General features: G+C 34.1%; 1 protein-coding gene and 1 long non-coding RNA gene across 7 annotated transcripts in view; one reads left to right on the plus strand and one right to left on the minus strand.

The window, feature by feature from the left end:
- The window catches only part of LOC136969953 (FERM domain-containing protein 4A-like), a 94,992-nt gene that overhangs the window by 41,632 nt on the left and 32,845 nt on the right, over positions 1-20,515 (minus strand). For 3 of the 6 annotated variants that reach the window (XM_067264295.1, XM_067264313.1, XM_067264321.1), the window contains one exon: positions 897-962. In XM_067264295.1, coding sequence (XP_067120396.1) covers positions 897-962 — 66 coding nt within the window. Of the gene's footprint in view, positions 1-896; positions 963-5,954; positions 6,300-7,707; positions 7,851-20,515 lie in introns of those variants that run through there. The other 3 variants (XM_067264328.1, XM_067264284.1, XM_067264305.1) reach the window with 2 other exon arrangements.
- Positions 7,968-8,288, plus strand: LOC136970043 (uncharacterized). Its single transcript, XR_010879932.1, has 2 exons — positions 7,968-8,058; positions 8,146-8,288. It is a non-coding gene; the product is annotated as an uncharacterized lncRNA (long non-coding RNA).

A 20,515-nucleotide genomic window follows, 5' to 3' on the forward strand; every position in this document is an offset into this window, starting at 1 on the left:
AATTAGATTTCCCTGAATAGTAAGCAACTGCTGATTATAGTTGATTTTACATGGATAACAATACACCAGGTTTTTTAGTATCTTCTATACTGTGCCATAGGATACCATCAACTCCCACAGCACTGCTTATGCACTACTGGAGCCTAAACGTTATTCGTTGACGCTCAACAACAGCTGTAATAATATCTTCGATGACTAGTGATGGGTTTGTGGCTTTGACTAAGTCGAGCCGTCCGACATCCAATTTCTTCAAATCAAGGAATCGTTAACAAAAAGCTTGTTTAGTCGAGAGCCCTCAATATACTCTTAAAATAGCAAAATTCCCAAAACACAATTACAGCATTGCCATTTATTTCACAAAACAGTTTCATAAGAAGTGCATTGTAGCTAATAAGAATGGCATTCAAGAGTTGTGGCCACTTTAATACCCAGAAATTGGCTGCAACATACCTGTTTATACAAAAGAAAGTGCATTGTCATCGCCTTCAGTACCAAAAGTGCTTGAGTGGTGAATTTTGACATCAATTTTTTTTTACAAAAATGGCTTTGCTTGCCCGAAATGTCACCATACCAAATTTGATGACAGTCGAACCTCTAAATATATCTCTAGACAGTGTCAGACAGGGCATTTTAACAACAGTCGCCAGGTATTTTGAAAAATTAGCATTTACACATTTGATACAGTGATAAAATATATTTAAATCAATTTGATTTCTATATTCTGTAAACAGTTGCTCAGTTTTTCGGCATTTATTTTTAAAAAATAACAACACAGTACATTATAAAACATTGAAAAACTGAAGAGAGAAAGGGAAAAAAATTTATAAATAAAATATTTTATAAAATAGAAGAATGTATTATTTTATGTATCTGTTTATAAAGCAGACAGTATATACCTTTACAAGTATTTCCAGACGTCGTTCATCTAATAGGACCACCTGACAGTGACGTCCTTCGGTCATCTGGAATGAAAGTCATTAGCCATTAGCAACACCTACTGAGTATACAATTGCTCTCAGTAATTACATGTAATGTGTTATGATATATTAAATAAGAATTTCCACTGACATCGCGTTGTTTTCTGTATCTAAAATAAATGAAATCTTTTGTTTTCATACATAATTGTTTGATTTCTATTTATGTACACGGAAATCGGTCACATCTGTTTTCGTGACGAGAAAAAATATAGTTACGAAATCAATATTTATATGAATATAGAACCGAACAAATTGAAAAATCGATCGTATTTATTTCCCATTGAATTCCGTTTGTCCATAGAAACAAAATTTAAAATATTTAACATACTATTTACTAATTAAGTAATATAAAATGTGTTTTTATATTAGTTACATAACGCGTAGACAGCTTATATTTGTATGGTATGTTACGCTACGTAACTCAAGGATGTATAAGAATCGAAAGTTACGTAAGATACCACTTCATTTTTCCTTATCGCGTGTTTAATTACTAATTAAAAACTCCAAAAAAATGATATAAAATTACTATTTTTAAGCTCTACACTCTGCGAGAATTCAAAATTTAATGTAAAATTCCGTACAAACTTAATGCAGATGGCAATTAAGTTTGGGGATTTAGAATGGATAATTAGTGCGAACCCGAAATGACACGTGTCAGAACTCCATCATAATTTACATAAATTAGTATAACATTACATTAACCGCAAAATTTATCGAATTGTAATTACAGTTTAAGTTTGTTTAAGTGCGTTAACGATAGAATAAACTTTAAATAAATCGGTAAACGAATTACAAAGGATGGTATACGTAATAGAGCTGTTATATTTTTATAAATATCTTTACGTATTAGCTGAAATTACGGCAGAAAGCGTAATTAAAATGTAAAGAAACGATTTATAAATTACTGTAAACGAATCGACGTAAGATAAACTGTCTTATTAGCGAGGTTGAGGCCGAAGTTTTAAACGCGAAAACGTGTACGTCGGACGTTGGGCGCCGCTTTCCCGTAAGCCTAGAAGTTTGACAATGGAGTTTGGAATGTCGAGCACGATTCCACTGACGTTCCAAACGCCATTGTCAAACTTCTAGGCTTACGGGAAAGCGGCGCCCAACGTCCGACGTACACGTTTTCGCGTTTAAAACTCCGGCCTCAACTTCGCTATTATTTAATTTACGTTAGAAGTCAACTCTTAAACACTGGCGGGTTCGCACCTCACCAACGTCCACGTGGTTTTTCCGGGTCTTCTTCACGTGTCTAAATAGGGGCCAGCTCGTCCACGTGTTGCCGTATATCATCACTCCACTCTATTTAATAATAGTTATTGTTTTTCTTCTCATTAATCCTCAAATAACAAGAACAATTGACGATTGATAGAGGATATAACTAGAAATATTTGGCTGTACTTAAAATTCTCATCATGCGCTAAATATAATTATAAAAGTTGTTTTTTTTTTTGTTTCCTTACAAACAGCATGTTGAAGCATATTTATAAATATAGAACGTAGTAAATCATTCGAGATGCTTGAAGAACGTCTAAATTAAAATATGTTTAGTAAGCATCTGCAATAAATAGGACCCGTAATTGACTTTTCCATTCAAAAAATACGAATAAACATTAATTTTATTCGATATTTTATGATGTAACTACAATTTTCTTTTATTAATAATGCCTTAAATTATATTAATAGTAGTGTTATGAAACTAGTAGATACCAATGAATAGATGACGTGTTTTTCTTCTCTCTTTTTTTTAATGCAAATACTGTATTAATAAATTTTTATGAGGAAACAAAGGCAACCACTAACAACATTAATAATGTAATGTATATGTAACCATAAAACATATGGAAACAGCAATATTTGAAAAGCACTGCTTACATTATCATTATTTTCGAATAAATATTTACTTGTACAATGTTAAATTATTGAACAGGGAAGTCGTTACTTAATTAACAATATCTAAACTTGATAACATTAAAAATCAATTTTAAGAAGAAGTAAACTAAATCTTTATTAGTATTTTTGTTATTACACTCGAACCGTCTACGACGGCCACCTCCCCTCACCTCTAAACAGCGGCCATTTTTTACCGTCATTGTCCGTTGTTTAGAGGTTTAACTGTATTTAAACTGGTAAATTTCTTTAATTTAAAGACTAATTCCGAAATCTACCGATTTACACTTCGGCATTTCATACTCATACCAGCGAATATAATTCACAATAATAAAACAAATACTATATAAATTAACTAGTATACAATATAATAATAATAATGCGTCATATATAACAGTAAAACAATTACTAGTATTCTCTGGAGGAAATTTCAACTTCTAAATTGTATATACCGGTATAAAATATAGTAATAAAAATGAAAATATATATATAAAATTACCTCGAGAAACTACTCTATGCGAAATTATTAAGCAATAAAAATGCTTTTTCTTCTGGCAGAACGAAAATTAAATATAAAATAAATATTACCAACAAGGCATTTCGTCTGCGCATAAAAATTTTCCGAAAAGAACGTTTTATATAAATAATTCTCTCGTGTTTTCTGCTTTAATCAGCATAGAAAAACATCAGGTATATATTTCAGTGTTTCCGGTTTGGCTAAGTGAAACTAAAACTTAAAAAATAAAACGTATCTTTTAATAGTAAGAGGAGTATTTTTTGCACATAGATGCACCTTCTTTCCTCTGTAAACTCTTTAATAATTTAATAAATTTCTGAAAATAAATTATTTTATGAATACAAAACTATTTACTTCTGTTTCTACAAGCGTGTGACGATAACCTGTAATGGTACGGATAAAAAGACCCTCTTAATAGAGCCGTAAACAACGGCCGTAATCCTGCGGAAAATATGGACTATTGTAAAAACTGGACAACCCACCCCTCCCTTATTAACCTAAGCTCTTTGCCTAATCTGCACCAAATTTTCCATACTTAACTGTAAAACCCTGGGGTAAACATTGGTATAAGTTACTACGAAACTTCTTGACACTTCACGATAAACACAACAATGGCAGGTTATGGTAACCAAACTTTTAATATGTATTTTATATTAATATTTGTCCATACTTTTCTCCCAAGCATTTATACAAGTTACAGACCGGCTAACCTGTGGCAATTTCTGTTTAATTACTCCAGATGTTTGTATTAATTAATTACGAAAAAATCTATTTTAATAATTCAAATGATAAATTACAAGTCTCTCTTTAATTTTGCTAAATTTTCTAAAAAAAAACACAATTTGTTAATTGAAAGGATTTAAATTTAAAATTATGCAGTTTTGTGTATTAAGCAGATTTGTTTCTTTCTCCCCCACTTAAAAATAATAAAATACAAAATTATAAAACTGCATTAGCATAATAAGTTTGTATGTAATATTGTTTCAAAAATACACTTTAATACTTTGCTCCAACTGCCTTAATTATACAGTACTGAAGTCGATGAATTGTTAAATTTCCTTGACTAAATAACTATAATAATTTGCTGACAGTACAGAATCACGGAGAGGCAAGAATAATGCTGATTTAGAATGTTTACAAAGTAAAATATTCTTGATTAAATTTACATGAAAAAAATAAAATATTCCAAAAGTCAATTAAATTGCTGTCTTAGTTAAATATTCGTACTTTTATTATGTTTTCTTCAATGTTTAAATAGAAAAAAACTGTTCTGAATTCAATTTACCCTTCACATTCACACTAAATTATGCTTTTAATTATCTTTTGGGCATTCTGTATACTTGATATCCATTATGGACATTAACAAATTCAGTTTATTTGTACAAATAGGCCTACATGTGTACTGTACAAGTACATATTTTTTTATATAAATTTGTAATATAAACAAGAAAAAAGGAAATTAAAATAATCAAGAGTAGAGTAAACAACTTTAGATAAGGTAATCTGCAGCACTCTACAGTATGAGAAATCAATCTGTGATGATTTATTATTCAAATTTTTGTTAATTAAAGCATTTATTTAAGATTTGTATATATATATATATATATATATATATATTATTAAGATAGGGAAAATCTAATAGGAGTGTATTATAAATTCGACACGCAATGAATTTCACTTTTTCATATTAAAATTTATGGAGTTTTGTCATGTAGAAGCTGGTTTATCATAACAAATACAAGGCGTTCCTTATATGTAACTGGCTCTCGAACTTGAAGAGTCTCGAGTAAAAGCATTGAAGTTATAGGAGCATTCGGGAAAAGAAAAAAAAAGGTTCTGTTTATAGATAGAAAATAGATTCTCTGTTATGTCTATGAAGATGGGGACTATACAATGAATTCTCTGTCAGTCCTTATTTAAATAAAAGCTCGCTTTCTTTTCGACAACGACTCTGCGAAATATATACAGAATAAGCAACAAGAAACTATTCGAAAGAATAACTCGTACGAATTTGAAACCTGCGGATTAAAATTAAACAGGGACACCCAGAGGGGAAGAAGCAAACTACCCTATGCCCAGAGGGGGGGGGAAGGAGCAAGTTGCCCGAGCTCCCGAGGAAGTAGTAGCCCCTACACAATGTCTTTTTTTTCTCTCGTTTACTTTCTTTAATGTAATTTAATTCTCTATAGGGTCCCCCAATAATTAATACCAAGAAAAAAAAAATGGATTAACAACCGTTTAAATATAAATTATAGGACAACCGTATAACGATTCGATTATTGTAGATGACAAATCCACATCAGCAGGTTTGTAACCAGATAGTGTGGGTGGGATGTAACCGTACATCGGCGACGATACAGTCAACTAACCATGTCCTTGACTTCCTGTGGGCTATCTTCCTCCCTATCGGTAGACTTTGTTCTCGATCTCCGCTTATAACGCAAGACCCAATAGACGAATCTTCGACCGTGACTCCGAAAGTAACGACTCGATAATTACCCGTTACCGAACCGAAACCATTTTTTGTCGTTATGCGGGGGAGAGGGGGTTAAAAACTCACCACTCACCTTAAGCTTGTGTAGAATTTCTCTATAGAGGCGATCCGAACCCATTTCGTAAAATCGGGGTCCCGTCACGTTGGCACGTGTGTGTGTAGGGCGAATCGATGTCACCACGTTACTGTACCGACCGAGCTACAAAGCATTGATTGTGGCAAAACACCGCCCACAGAAAACTACCCGCCAACGCACTCGGCGCTTCCGAACTGGGCGCGATTGGTTTTGTAACAGATGGCGCTATATTTGGTTCTACAAAACTTGACCTCACATTGCGCCCTTACCGCCTAACACCCCGATATAGCGATTAAAAGGCTATCCCCGATACGCTAATTTTACAATACTTTAATGCGCAAAATAGAGGGAATTATACAATTCCCCGAGGCTTTCTCGTAGGGGAAACAAAAGGAAAAAAAAGAGAGAATTTCATTCAATATAAGAGTTCAATTGCAACGTCCAGATTATTAAATGATCTGAATTGTGCAAAGCGGAAATATCCGTCTAACTCTATAAATTTTTTTCTCATGGGATGTAATGGGAAGATGTTAAATTTGATCAGAGATTAAATTCGTTATATATATATATACATTAGAACCTCGATTTAACATTTCCGTTATCGACGAAAGCACGTTAAAACGAATGTATTTGGCGAGTAATGCGCGTTAAATCGGGGTTCTGCCGTATTATACGTGGGAGAAAATTTCATTTTGTAATTGAAATTGCTAATTCGTTTACTCCGAACGTATTAAAACGATAGAAAATATTGATTAATCTATTTAGTAATGGCACTTTCGGTTAATTGGTACGAAAATAACATCTGTTTTAATCACAGAGGAAAGGAGAATTTAAGGATATTTCGTGAAAATAATGTTTTCTTCTATATATTTCGCCAATTATTTGTTTAATAAATGCATTCTTTAATTGAAAACTTCTCTAATTTCTAAACTCCGATGAAAGATTTGATGGTGCCTTATTTTAATATAGGCCTATTTAAATTTAAAATGGCCGGAAAAATTCGATTTTTTAAAATAAATTTCCATTAAAAATCTCAATCGATGTGAAAAAATTCATTTAAGGACCACTAAATTCGATATCTCGGAGCTTCTGCCGAATGAAGGAGGTTAAAAATAAGGTCAGACAGACGAATTTGCGTGTTAATTTATAGAAATTTAAAGGGAAATAAACTAAACTAATTCGTTTTGTTTCCAAAAATCGACCGATTAAACGAAATAAAACGAATTGTTTATTTATCTACCAGTTTATTTCTAATCACAGGCGCCATTGTTACACTGTATTCGGTCTCTTAAAGTATAATTATTTTTTAAAAAAACACTTAAATTTTTATTAATTTAACTACGAAACTTACGCAACGTACGTAATTGCTGCGGAAGATTAGAATAATTCGTTAAAATTCTTAATGAGGGAATTAAAAATTCCAAAATTTACGCTCCTTTATCGTATCTTTCGACACCTAAATTACACTTTAGAAAGTAATAATTACACACCGGCGATAACTTGAAGTTTAAATATACGATCCTTAATTATCTTAAGCCGGAGAATTGCTGCATACGTTCGACTTAAATTGATACGCTCTCGATAAAAGAACATTCTTTAACTACGTAAAAAAAAGGTCAAAGTTCGTAAAGACCTAATACTGTCGCAATATGACGTCACAAGAGTTAGCACGACGCATTTTGGAACACATTGTGGATGCCGCTCGCGAATTTCGTTTTATCTTAGTTTTATTGTTTGCCCGGGCACCCACCTTACAGAACTCCAAACAGCCCACCATGATGTCACTTTTGGTTCCATTTTAATGAGATTCTAACACTTCCCATGTTAAACATCGGCCCAGTAGGCGCTTTGCAGAACATCAACGATCCGCTCCTCTCATCTCTCTCCCTCTCTCTCTCTCTCTCTTTCGTCCGATGACTTTACCTATGCGGTGACGATCGATGCTGCGCATGTCTGGATGTCTGTGCAAGGCCATAAGGTTTGTTATTTTTCTTGGCAAATAACTAATATTCCAGGTATTCGAAACAAAACGACAATCATTCGACAACCTTAATTATACAATAAGATCCTTTCGATTAAAATTGGATTTCCTGAGAAACCCGTAGGTTTTTGCATTATAATAATACCTTCTCTTTATACTTATTTATTTATTCGTTGTTTAAATGGACCTTTTTTTCTTTTTTTTAAGGAAAACACGGGGATGAAGTTGGCTCGAATCCAAACGTGACATCAGACGTTGTAGGATGACCCGAATTGACCTCGACTCTTGTAGGTGGCAAGGGTGTTTATTTTTATTTTTATTTTTTTGAATAAACAAAACCGATTAACGCCCTTTGCATTCTTTTTTTTTCTTTTCAAAAAAGGATCCTTTTCGTGCAGGAGAAATAAATCTTGTTCTGTTTAATAACGTATTAATCGCATTTACTTGATATTATCAACCGTATATAATCCCTGTTTACGTATAAACTGTTGATACTGCAGCCTTTAAGCTCCCCCCTACGATAGGGTGTAATTAAGATTTCCGAGGAAGGATCGTAATTTTGTTATTGCTTTGTGTTTGTGGAAGATAATAATAATGAAGTTACTGTGTTTACGAACAGGAAACAGTTTTACAGTTACGGTTAAAAATGTGTGTACGACGTTGCAAAAAATTGCTGCAATCGAATATGAGTCATAACAACTGGAAGAGGTTCTAAAAGAAAAATAACGTAACTGGATAAACGTATCGGTTGCTCGTTACTCGAAATTTAAATTCATTAAATATAAATATAATAGAGGCCACCATTTATTTAGAAAATAACCTCCGAACAACGGCCTATTTTTACGTTCCCTTCGGTGGCCTTTGTTCGGAGGTTTATTTAGATTAATGCAAGTGTGATTATACGAATAAACAGATAAAATATAATGTAAATACACGCCTATACGTGTTTTCTTTTGCACAAGATGAAGATAGAATAGCAAATTATAACAACATTCTGGTTCATAAAACGTTTAAGCTTACTATTTTTAGAGGCAGACAGCCAAATACATCACGCCATACTTTCATATTATAAATAAATAGATAATATAAATAAAAATAAATTCGACCTTAATAAATATATTAAATATTTGACAATTAAATTAAATATTAAACGAGTATTTTATTATTCTTAACCTATTTTACTGTCGTAATTTTTAAACAAAGACATATTTAGGCTGCGTAATCAATACGATTGTCAGAAAATACAAATAATTTCCATTCTATTGTTATTATCTATACAAGTACATATAAATTAGAATGTCTGTTCGTTGTCTGTTCTCCCGACACTGCACCCACCCCCGATTTCATCACCTATTAACTCCTAAACCCCGATACCGATCTGCACCAAATTTTTCACGCTTACTCTCGAGGAAATAATAAATTAAATTAATGATCCGATGGCATAAAGACCTAATTCTTACACACTCTTGGATAAACGTAATTTAATTCTAGTAACGTACCGGAATAATAAAGCATTTAAGCTATTATTTTTAAAGGTAACCGGAAAGATTAGTCACATGCGGTGAAAGATAAATATCAGTCATTAATGTTGATAAAAAATCAAATTATCTACAATTTGAATTGCAAAAAAAAAGCAGTCTTGTCTTATCTTTCGGAGATACAAAACAGCTGATAAAAGCGTGTTTCTTCTATCCTAGAACTCGATTTAAAAATCTTCAACGCTCGATTTAATGAACTATTTTGCCGAAAGTGATTAACTGAAACGTTTCTTGCTGATTCAGAATATTACAATTTGACCGAAGGGCATTCCTGACCTTAAAAACAATAGGAGAAATACACCCCAGAGGAAAGTAATTACGTGAAAATTACTCATAATTGACAAACTGAGAAGGACAATTCCTCTTACAATCCTTTTGGCACGTGTCAAAACCAAAACCCTTTACTTTTCTGTGTAATAGTTGGTGCAATTTAATATTTCTTAATATTTAGATTTACTGCCGAATAATACCTAAACTCACTAATTTAACTGAATTTACACACGAAAATTCGCAACTCTGTTTTAAAAAGTGTGTCCAATAAAAAAAACACCATCGAACATCGGTAAGTCGCGGATTCGTCCCTGGCTATTGGGAGTTTTCCGGGTTTTCTACGCGTGTATAAGGGCCAAATTCTCATAGAAATTGACCCTCATTTAGGTGATAAAATACGCGTGAAGGAAACGGGACACGCAATAGAGAGGAAAGGCACTCTCTTGTATTATTCCATCAATCCAATTGTTTTAAAACAGATTTACTATTTAAACATTTTCACGTAATTTTTCCCCCTTTATTCTTTTTACAGGTATTAGATTATATTTGTTCATAGAACACTAGTCTACTGGTGTCGTAACAGTACATCGTTACTACCGTTTCGTTTGAAAACGACCAATATTTAGATTTCGAAATGGCGAGTGATGATAAAACTTGTTCAATGTTATAAATTAAAATCTAACTGGCTGTATTTTTCTACGGTGAATAATTCTTGAAGTATTTTATTTGCTTTGTCGCTTATGCATAGATGAAACGACTTTATAAGAAGTGAAATATTGAATTTTCTCAAGATTGATGGAGTAAGTTTGGTTTATTTGTATACGACAACGCTGCAGGCGAAGGAGAGGGCTTTCTATGGAAAACTGTCCCTCTTTAATATGTTATTAACGTTTAGAAAACGACACTTGGCCTGGCCAGCCTGTTGTCGAGGCGCGAACCCACGACTAGTGTTCGGTAGTTTTATCGGTTGAAGGGATAAGGCAACGCAACGCTCGGGCGTTCTGCCAAGAAGGGTACCACCGGGGAGGAGTTTGTACCGTATTTCGGTGTCAGACAAGCGAACAATACCCCGAAAACTTCACGCGACCGGACTTTCCACCTCGTTACGGAGGACAAAAAGATGATACTTAAATATCTTCCCTCGTTTTTCTATTGTACTGCAAGAGGTAGTTTGTGGATGAAATCGTCGGAAAAAGACTTTAAATTTTGATTTAGATATTCGAAGTCGGAGATTAAAAATGAATATGAAAATTTATATATTTATTTTCAAATGATAATACTCCTAAATTTTAAAACAAAACCTCACAAATGTAATAAAAATACATTTTCTAAACCGATAATTTATTCATTTGCGTGCATTTTTCCAAAGTATTCCTGTTCAATATCATTTCGTACCCACTTTATTTCTATTCGTGTTTGGAAATAAGAAGATAAGTAATGGCTAAACTTTTATTTATTAAAAAGAATACTAGTAAATTACTTGACAAAGGTTTAGATTTGTTTATTAATTTATCGCACTGAAAATCGTAAATACTAATTTCAATTTGAACTGCGGTCGCGGGTTCGTGCCCGACCCGAAGTTTTTCCGGTTATCTTCACTAAATAGGCGTATAAAATCCACCCGGGAGATACCCTCTTCGGTAGATCGTCCTTGTGTTGCATTGCCGCATTCCATCAATCTAATCCAATCCAATTTCAATTTGGTTTGGTTTGGTTTGGTTTTGTTTTGTTTTGGCAACGGTACACACGGGCGATTTGACAAGAGGGATGGACTTTCTATGGAAAACTGACCCCTATTTAAGTGCACAAACGAAGAAAAACACGTGGTCGTGAACTTGCCACGTGTTTGGTCGCAAACCCGCGACCATAAGTGTTCGGTCGTTTTATCCATTCGACCATTGGTTGCTTCTTTAAAATTGTTTTAAAAAATAACGTCATAATTGTGAATTAAATAAAATTAAAAAAATTCACCTTCTTACAGAATAGCATAATAAGTTAGTCTATCGAATAATCACAAGAATTTTTCCACGAGCAGTCTATTCCGACCACCCTATTGCCGAATCCACGATTAAAAAGTTCCTCTAAATGCCCACAGGCCGGAAAGAGGAAAACACTGAAAAAAAAAATACACAAAATATTTAATTAGATATAAACCTTTATTTAACGAATTTTGGATTTTAATAAATAATTCTTTTTCCAAAATTTATTCCTTTAATATATCATCCGGCTTATCAAAATTCCCGGATAATAGAAAATCCCTATCGTCGTTATAGTGGCAATGGTTAGATCCTAAACAATTCATCAATAGTTTTCGGATTTTGCGATTAATAACTTTAAAATGAACTCTCTGTGCCTCCGAAGTTTTACATTTATCTACATCTCTTGTAGAATTTATATCTTCTAATGGTGGAATATAGAGATCTTCCATCCGAACGGGCGAATTATTATCTAAAGACAATGCTCCCTCCTTTGTTTGCCACAACAATATATTTCTATCGCATTCATTTTCACTTATACAATTAATTTTCGATGACATCCCAGGATTTTGATTTCTTTCGCGTAATTCCAATGGTATTCTACCGCCATCGTCCCGATTTAAATGTGGAAGCCGCGTTGTTTCTACTTCCCTAATTGGATTTATAGAATTAGATGATTTGTATTGTTTTAACATTCTCACATTTGGAATCGTGAATTTTATTCTTGGAATACTTTTAATTCTTTGCATCTCGGACGAAATGTACGACACAAATCGTTTCCGTTCTTGCATTTCGTCCATTATAATCGATCCACCGGATGACGAGAAACTCCGATTCAAAATTTCATCCCCGATAACCGTTGAGGAGTTAACATTATCGTCGTAAGAACATTCGGTGGCAGTATTTGTGCCTGCCTGTGATATAAATTCACTGGGTTGGTCTAATGTCATCGTCGGGCTATCTCTTTCTGCTCCGCTCGAATCGGATGGGTTAAAAATTTCGTTACGAAAGCAATGCAATGTGGGTACGGAATGCAATGGATTGGCATTAATTAAGTCCGATTCAATGCCGTTGCTTTCCCTCGAATTTTCAAAATAACTGTCGGTTCCTTTTGATTGTTCTTTTTGATTCGCTCGCCTCGAAAAGTCATCCAGAAATTTCTTAATTTTATTCACAAAATTAACTGAAAATGATTTACCCGCTTTAAAATGGTTAGCAATTTCGCTCGTTGTTACATCTTTACTCGATATATCAAATTGTTTCTTACAATATTTTAAATTATTTTTCAATTCGTTAACTAATTTCTTCTTATTTTTTATTTCCTTTTTCAATTCTTTAGCGCAATTGTGAGATTCCATCGAATTAGCGGGCAAGACGAGAGAGCAATATTTTTCGCATTGAATTAATCGATAGTTGCATTCTAATTGCTCGTGTTTAAATCTATCTTTAATTATCATTTCCTCTTGACATTTACCGCATTTTACTATTCCGTAAACACAGTTAACCGAGTGAGAATCGTATTCCTCCAGAGCGAAATTCTGCCTGCAACCACGTCCGGCGTTCGGGCAACGAATGGACAATTTCATTATCATATTTTTGATTATCGGCCCTACGGCTTGAAGTTCGAATAAAGTAACCGTTTTCCTGCAAACTGGGCAGTTATTCTGAAAGCTCAACCAATCGCGAATGCAATTTCTACAGTAAACGTGACGACATTGGCATTCTACTGGATCGTAGAAAACACAGCCGCAAATGCTACATATTAAATCTTCGTTAGGAAGAGGATCAAAATTTTCCACTCGATACGCGGTGTGCGGTGGAGCCATGCTTTTCAATTCGATTGTTCCGTGGTTATTTATAACATAAAACGAACAATTTAACGCCGTAATTGTTACGTGATACTTTTCTCGATACCTTTGTTATATTAAGATGGTAATTTATATACAGAACCGGTGCCGGATTACCCACTAGGCACTGCCTACGAGCCCTGGACCTCGGGGGCCCCCTAACAATAGAAAAAAATAAAGCAATTGTAAATGTATCGTTACAGTTGCAATTTTATATCATAATCTATAGGCTAAATAATTATATAGCCACAATTACGTGTTATTAGTTTATGATATAAAATTATATAGAGAGGTCCTCCATCTTCTCTACCTAAGGTTCGGTTTTAATGATTTCTGATTAAGATCCACCACTGTTCAGAAGTTAAAACTGAAAATCGTGGTCAGTGTAGGTTATAAAGTAGAGTTCCCTAATGAGGTCCAGCCCTTAATTCCTATTAGCCAATGGACCCTAATCCAGATAACGTATTAACATGTCACACTTGTCACAGACGGGTTAGGTCATTGTTCTTCCAGGAAAGGAGATTGTCTACATTTATTCAAAGTTCATTGGCAGGCTGTTGAGTAGTATATATACATTATTACTTCTAGCCGTAATCGTATGGGAGATGATTTCTTATTAAAGAAAAAAAAAAAGCTAAATTTTTGAATTCTTTGCTTGTTTTGAGTGTTTTTTCCCCCTCTATTTTATTGTAGTTTTTGAACTTTTTTACCCTAAAAATACGACAGCATTTCTCACTGGCATCGTGTGCGAGCAACATTTTTAACCAAAAATCATCAAATTTTAAACCTTTTACCCTCCAAAATCACATAAAAACTTTAAAATATACATCATTTTTTACTCTAAAACATATTAACATCTCTGGACACTACCTCAGTGAGAGATAAATTTTCACGAAAAAAGGCTAAAATTTTAAATCTTTTTACTCATTTTTGAGAGTTTTTTTCAACTTTTTAAATTGATTTTTTAATATCCCATAACATTTTTCGCCATAAAATATCGATAACATTTCTGGACACTCCCTATGTGGAGATGATAAAAGCATTACATTTTAAATCTCCCAGATGCACTCTTTACCCGAAAACGTTAAAAATAAAGCAATACCACCCGAAAATCAGCAATATTTTAAGGGAAAAAAAGTCAATTTTTTGAAACACCTAAAATTTCTAGGACAGATCTTGTGTGAGATCAAAAATCACATAAAACGCATAACCCTATAGGTGCATACTTACCACGAAAACTGACCTTGTAGGACCAGCACCCTCGGTATATTGAACACCGTGCATTCTAGAAAGCAAAGTTATTTCTTTTTGTTATCGAGTGCACTAGGGATTGGAAGATTAGAACCACAATAAAACGATAAAAACTAGGTTTCAAATCCCTAGAAACAATTAAAAAAAAAGAGCAAACCATGGTTTCCGCAAAACAAGAAGCCGCAAGACGCAGCCACTCCTTCCTTCTCCGATAATGCCGTCTATGACGTAATCACCGTAACTGGCCTGCTGCTTTCCACTAGTTCCAGGATTTCCATTCTTGGAGTATTCATTCCCTTTCAATCGCTTCGTTCCATCTTCCTTCTTAAAGGATGCTCTTGTTTGGCGCTGTTCGGCTTTCCTTTTGCCTTTCTGTACCGGTGACACCGTTGGTACTATTGTTCTTGTCCTTCATTTCAACGATAGGAGTTCCGACTGCCAACTCAATAAACTTAAACACCCGTTCCAGAACATCTTCGTCACCGTATCTCACAGCTCTTGACACTTTCAAAGTAGGACGACCTTTTTCGGGACGTTCAAGAATGACGAAGTACGTACGGCAGTAGGCCCATCAGTGGCCAAGCGGTCTTCGTACCCCGAACACCGGGAGTTCGGGCGTGGGTTCGCGCCTCGCTCGGACGGACGGGCCGGCCACGTGGGCTTTTCTCCACGTCTGTAACGCCTAAATAGGGGCCAGTTTCCCTTAAAAAGACCTCCCGGAAGGCATCTCCCCTAGGCAGATCGCCCAAGTGTTGCGTTGCCATAACTTAACAAACAAACGTATGGCAGTATGTGGTCAATATCCCAAAAGCCTAACATATATGCCTCAAGTTGCTTCAAAGCACCCCTTGAAATTACGGGTGGACTCAGCCACCGCTGTCTTCGGAACGTAGCCTAGTATGTAGGGAGGATCGATGCGGTCGCTTGGATCAGTACAGCTTTTTAGTGCTTGCTTTACTGCATCAGCACTCGAAGTGTTGTAATCCAAATCCGTGAAGTAGTCTCAAGGCTTACACTCCATTATGAGACAGATTTCTCCTTTAGAATTGAGCAGACAGTAATCGGCCTGGAAACCTTGTGTCCTGGATATACACATTTTACTCTCTACTTTGAAGGTGGTGCCAGCGTTGAAGATAGTCCTCAAAGGTCGTAAAATGTTCTCCAAAACCAGTTCTTCGTCGACGTTCATTCAATGAAACAAAACAAATATTTGTAAAAGACTTTTTGCTCCTTCCGTAATGTAGATATTATCGATGCATAAACGAATAATGACAACGTAGCGAATTGTATTAGATTGATATAATAAGCGTGTCAACACTGCATTAAGTAACATCGTCGTATTAAACTTATATTTTCTTCGCAATTACGTGTGTACCATCAATCGGTGATGGAGACTCGATCGTTGTAATACTGTTTGTCTCTAAAATTAGTCCCCCTTTTATATATTTTTTAATACGTCTTTAGTATAAGTATGAATAACTTCTTTGGAGAAAATTGGTTTAAAATCATCATGGAATTTAGTATCTTTAATGATATAATTTTGTATTTTGATAATTGATCTTTCAAGATTCAACAATGCCCGCTACAGGTGGAAAAAAGAAATAACTGGACCCCTAAAGGTACGGGCAAAGCCCTGGATGCTGTTTAAAAAGAGGAAAGTCAGAGAAATGTAAATAGCGGGTTTAGCATTCCTCGCAGAGATTTAGGAACCATTTGAAAACAGATTCAACCGATATGGGAATGGGAAAAAGTCTTTATAGAAAACATACAGAATAATCACTTCACTAGCATTTTTGTTTATCGCGTGAGTTTTCTCAGAAAAACAAGACGTTTTAAATAAAATAAATTCTCTAAGATTACGATAATGTTTTATATTTCGACACGACTTCTTTAATACAAAACATTTATGCAAGATTTAGTTTGATAGGATAAGGCAATTGCAACACGTGGACGATCGTTCGCGTGTTGCGTATGGCTGCCTTTTTCTGAAAGATACCTTCCGGGAGGACTTTGCGAGAGAAACTGGCCCCTGTTTAGACGTTAGACACGCGAAGAAAACCCAGAAACACGTGACCAGCACTCGGTCACGAGTGAACCCATCAACCATCGTGGTTTCATCCGCAAGACCACTAGTGGGCTATTTATATAAGACATTATATAAAGTCGATACGGGACGAAATTCTGTAAAATTTCCTATCGAGAGAGATCGATTTAAATCCTATTCCCTCCTGATTTTTATAAGGAGCTTTAGTACATACATTCCATTTCGTATCGTCTGTGCTAGGTGATTCCGCCGCCAACCAAAGCAGTACATATATTTAAATAAAATAAAATTCTTATATTAAATATAAAATTCAATTCAAAATTCCAGAGGAAAATACACTGTTTAGTTGTCTCGCAGGTATATCGAGCATTAATTTAGGACGTAAAAAAACAATTTTAAACAAGAAAAATTAAAAGATTACGTTACGATGTCCATTGGAGAAAAAAAGAGCCGAAATAACGGTAATAAAACATTGAAAACACTACAAAAATAGTAAAAATCCGAAGTCTTTAGAAGCAGAAGGAAGAGGAAAAGGAGGATGAAGAAGTAAAAAAAAACAAATACATATTATTATTATATATTGAGTAATAAAATATAACCACGCGTAATGTTTTAATGATTTTTTTCTTCATTTCTCTATAATTCAATACATACAAATAGACAAATAAACAAACTAAATTACATTCCAAACAATTTAGAAGTTGAAAATTTCACTAAGAAACATTTATTGAAAGTGTTCGATCAATAGAAATTCCACGAATTCCCTAAACGTTCTCTAAGAATTCCACGTTTTCCTCCTTCGCCATCCTTTAATGTCTTAATAAATTATAAATTTTATTATAAATGCCGCTAGCTTTAATACGATTACATCAATATGTACGCGTCGAAAATTTTCTACATTTTATAAATATTTTAGTACTTTAGAAAATATTTATGAAACAATTATTATGCATTTCAAAGAGATAAATAAACGGATTTTGATCATTTATCTTAAATTCTGACGTTATTATTTTAAAAATATATATATTTTGTAAGAGAAATCCTATGAAAATGGGTCAACTTGTAGGCCTGTAAATTCCCACTGTCGTCCGTCCGTCCGTCTGTCCTTCCTTAATCCCGAGAACGGAATTAGATAGATGAAATTCGAGACAAGATATGGAAACCTTAGGGGTAGAAAGCCCTCGATTAATTATATACGAACTTCCGATGCAGATTGGAAGTCAAGTTATTTCAATTCTAAATCCCCCCCAAAGCAGTTAATAAATGACCGGCACGGTTCTATCGTTAAGGGAAAAGTATGATTTACGGGGGCAAACCACTACTAATTTGAGGTGGAGAGCGTATATTTTAAATAAAGTAAATTAAAAATATGATTAAAAATTGCATTGCGACCATATCGTAATAAATAATTGCTCATTTTGTATGCATTTTTGTTTAAAAATTGACTCCTTGGGAGTCGAATGTGCTATCGAGCTTTAGTTTGAAATTCTGACTTACGATTCAAACTTTATCTTTGGAGACAAATCTAGTTAATTCCTAAATTCTATAGGAATAATAACAATGCAGTGTTTTGCAACGGGTAGATCACGATCTACCCGGGAACCACAAACCTCGATTTTTCCGATTCACGTTTTTTCAATTCACTAAGTTAAAAACGATTGAAAACACTGCCGTAATGAATAATTCATTTCTTTTTTTTTTATGCCCCATCATCATCCATCAATTGCGAGAATCGGACGGATGTGTTCGCAGTCGTGGCATAAAAACCTTTTATCGATAAGATCACAAGAGAGTTCCATAAGATTTCATTGCTAATGGCATTAGAAAATAGCCCTTTCTACAAAATTGGAAACTCTTCTTTGGAAATTGTAGATTAATCTCCGGGTTATTTCTTTCCGACAAGCCTAATCCTTCTTTCGTTTATAAGTGTCTGATGTAAGATTACCGAAAACAATTCTCTGCGATATTAGTTATATATTATTTATCATTCCCCAAATCTTATTTCATAAAATTAAAAAAAAAATCTATCCTCTTCGAAATAATTTAATGAAATTTTTCACGTTTTCTTTCCTTCATACTGCACGGTGGCATTTGGGGAACCCGAGTTAGAACCCCTGCAGCGATGTAGACTTAACCAATAGTCACGGATATCCGCAGAGGGGGACGAGCGAGACACTTGCCCCTCCCAGGGATCGAGTAAAAGTGATTGAGACCGCTTTATCTCTCTTAATAAACCCCCAAAAATTAATTAAATAAAAATTTATCGATGTAATTATTCTTCTCGAAGCTTTGTCCTCCTGGAAAATTTTCTGGAGACCCCCTGCCAATAGCTCTGTAGAAGTAGGCACTAGCTCTTTAGACATAAAGCAAAACACTTAGATATCGTATATACGCGTGTGTAAGTCGTATTCACATCTTTTCCCTGTACTTTTAACCGAATTTTTCTTCATTTATTTACTTGCCAAGATAAGAGAACCTGACCCCTCGTTCCCTCTTTGGTTTACACTACTGATAATGTAACCTATATAAAAATATTCGAGAGGATAAAGCACTATGCGAACGTTTATAGAAATAAATTGGAAATTGAGAATTGTCGTAAATTCTATTTTAATAAGTAACTCTTCTGAATGGAAAACAGCCAAATGACAATGCTTCTCGACTAAAATATTTCGGGGCTGGCAACCGAAAGAGCGTGTAGGCAGTCTAACAGTAGTACATAATACATTCTATTATTAATTATAACGAAATAAGTATAATCTTTTTTAAAAATTTCTATATAAATTGACTTAGATTTTATATTTATTTCTAAGATTCAGTTTTTAAAAATGTTATTTAAAAACGTACGGATGAGTACAACTTAAAAAGCATTAATAACTCTACTTAAACACATAAAATTATTCCGAAAATAATATAAATAAATAACAGTTTTATCAGACTTTTATTAATACGAGAAAGCTGAATAATTGATTTAATTATTTAATGACTTAAAAATATAAAATTCATAATAAAGTATTATTCTCAACACGCCATCCGAGGTATTATTAAATATATGAATTTCTAATTTATTTTCTTTTTTTTTACTTCGCATAAATCAATCCATATTTATACAAGTATTTATAACCCTATCGTCTACATCCATCACCTTCTTTGTCGTGCTTCCTAACAATATTTCAATTTTCAGCGGTTATACGTCTTAGTATGTTTCGTCGCATGATTAGACCGAGGATAACACCGAATGACAAATGACTGCACACACAAACTAGAATAATGTAAGACGACAGACTCGTCTAAAACGTTTTTAACATAAATTCATTTTATAAATTATTTTTAAAAAAAACAATAAGAACGAAGAATAGACTCGAGTTCGGAATTGTTGGAATAGTTTACCCACAAAATCTTTGCTATTTTTATCATCCTCGCGCTTCCGGGCTTCGGAGGATCCGGAAGTTGATCTATCGACTTCTGTCCTTGACTCTTTTTACCGCACATTTCAATCTTTTGGCGAAATGAACATCGCATAGAATTCGAGTTAAGAAATTTAAATTTCTTTTTATTATTGCCACGTACTACATATTTACGATATTACACGAGTTAACACTGGGACGAGCAACAGTCTCCTCCTCCCTTTTTTAATATGCAATTTCTTCCCAT

This window comes from Centruroides vittatus, unplaced genomic scaffold (genome assembly GCF_030686945.1).
Source record: "Centruroides vittatus isolate TY-2023 unplaced genomic scaffold, ASM3068694v2 contig_1042, whole genome shotgun sequence".
NCBI classification, from domain to species: domain Eukaryota; kingdom Metazoa; phylum Arthropoda; class Arachnida; order Scorpiones; family Buthidae; genus Centruroides; species Centruroides vittatus.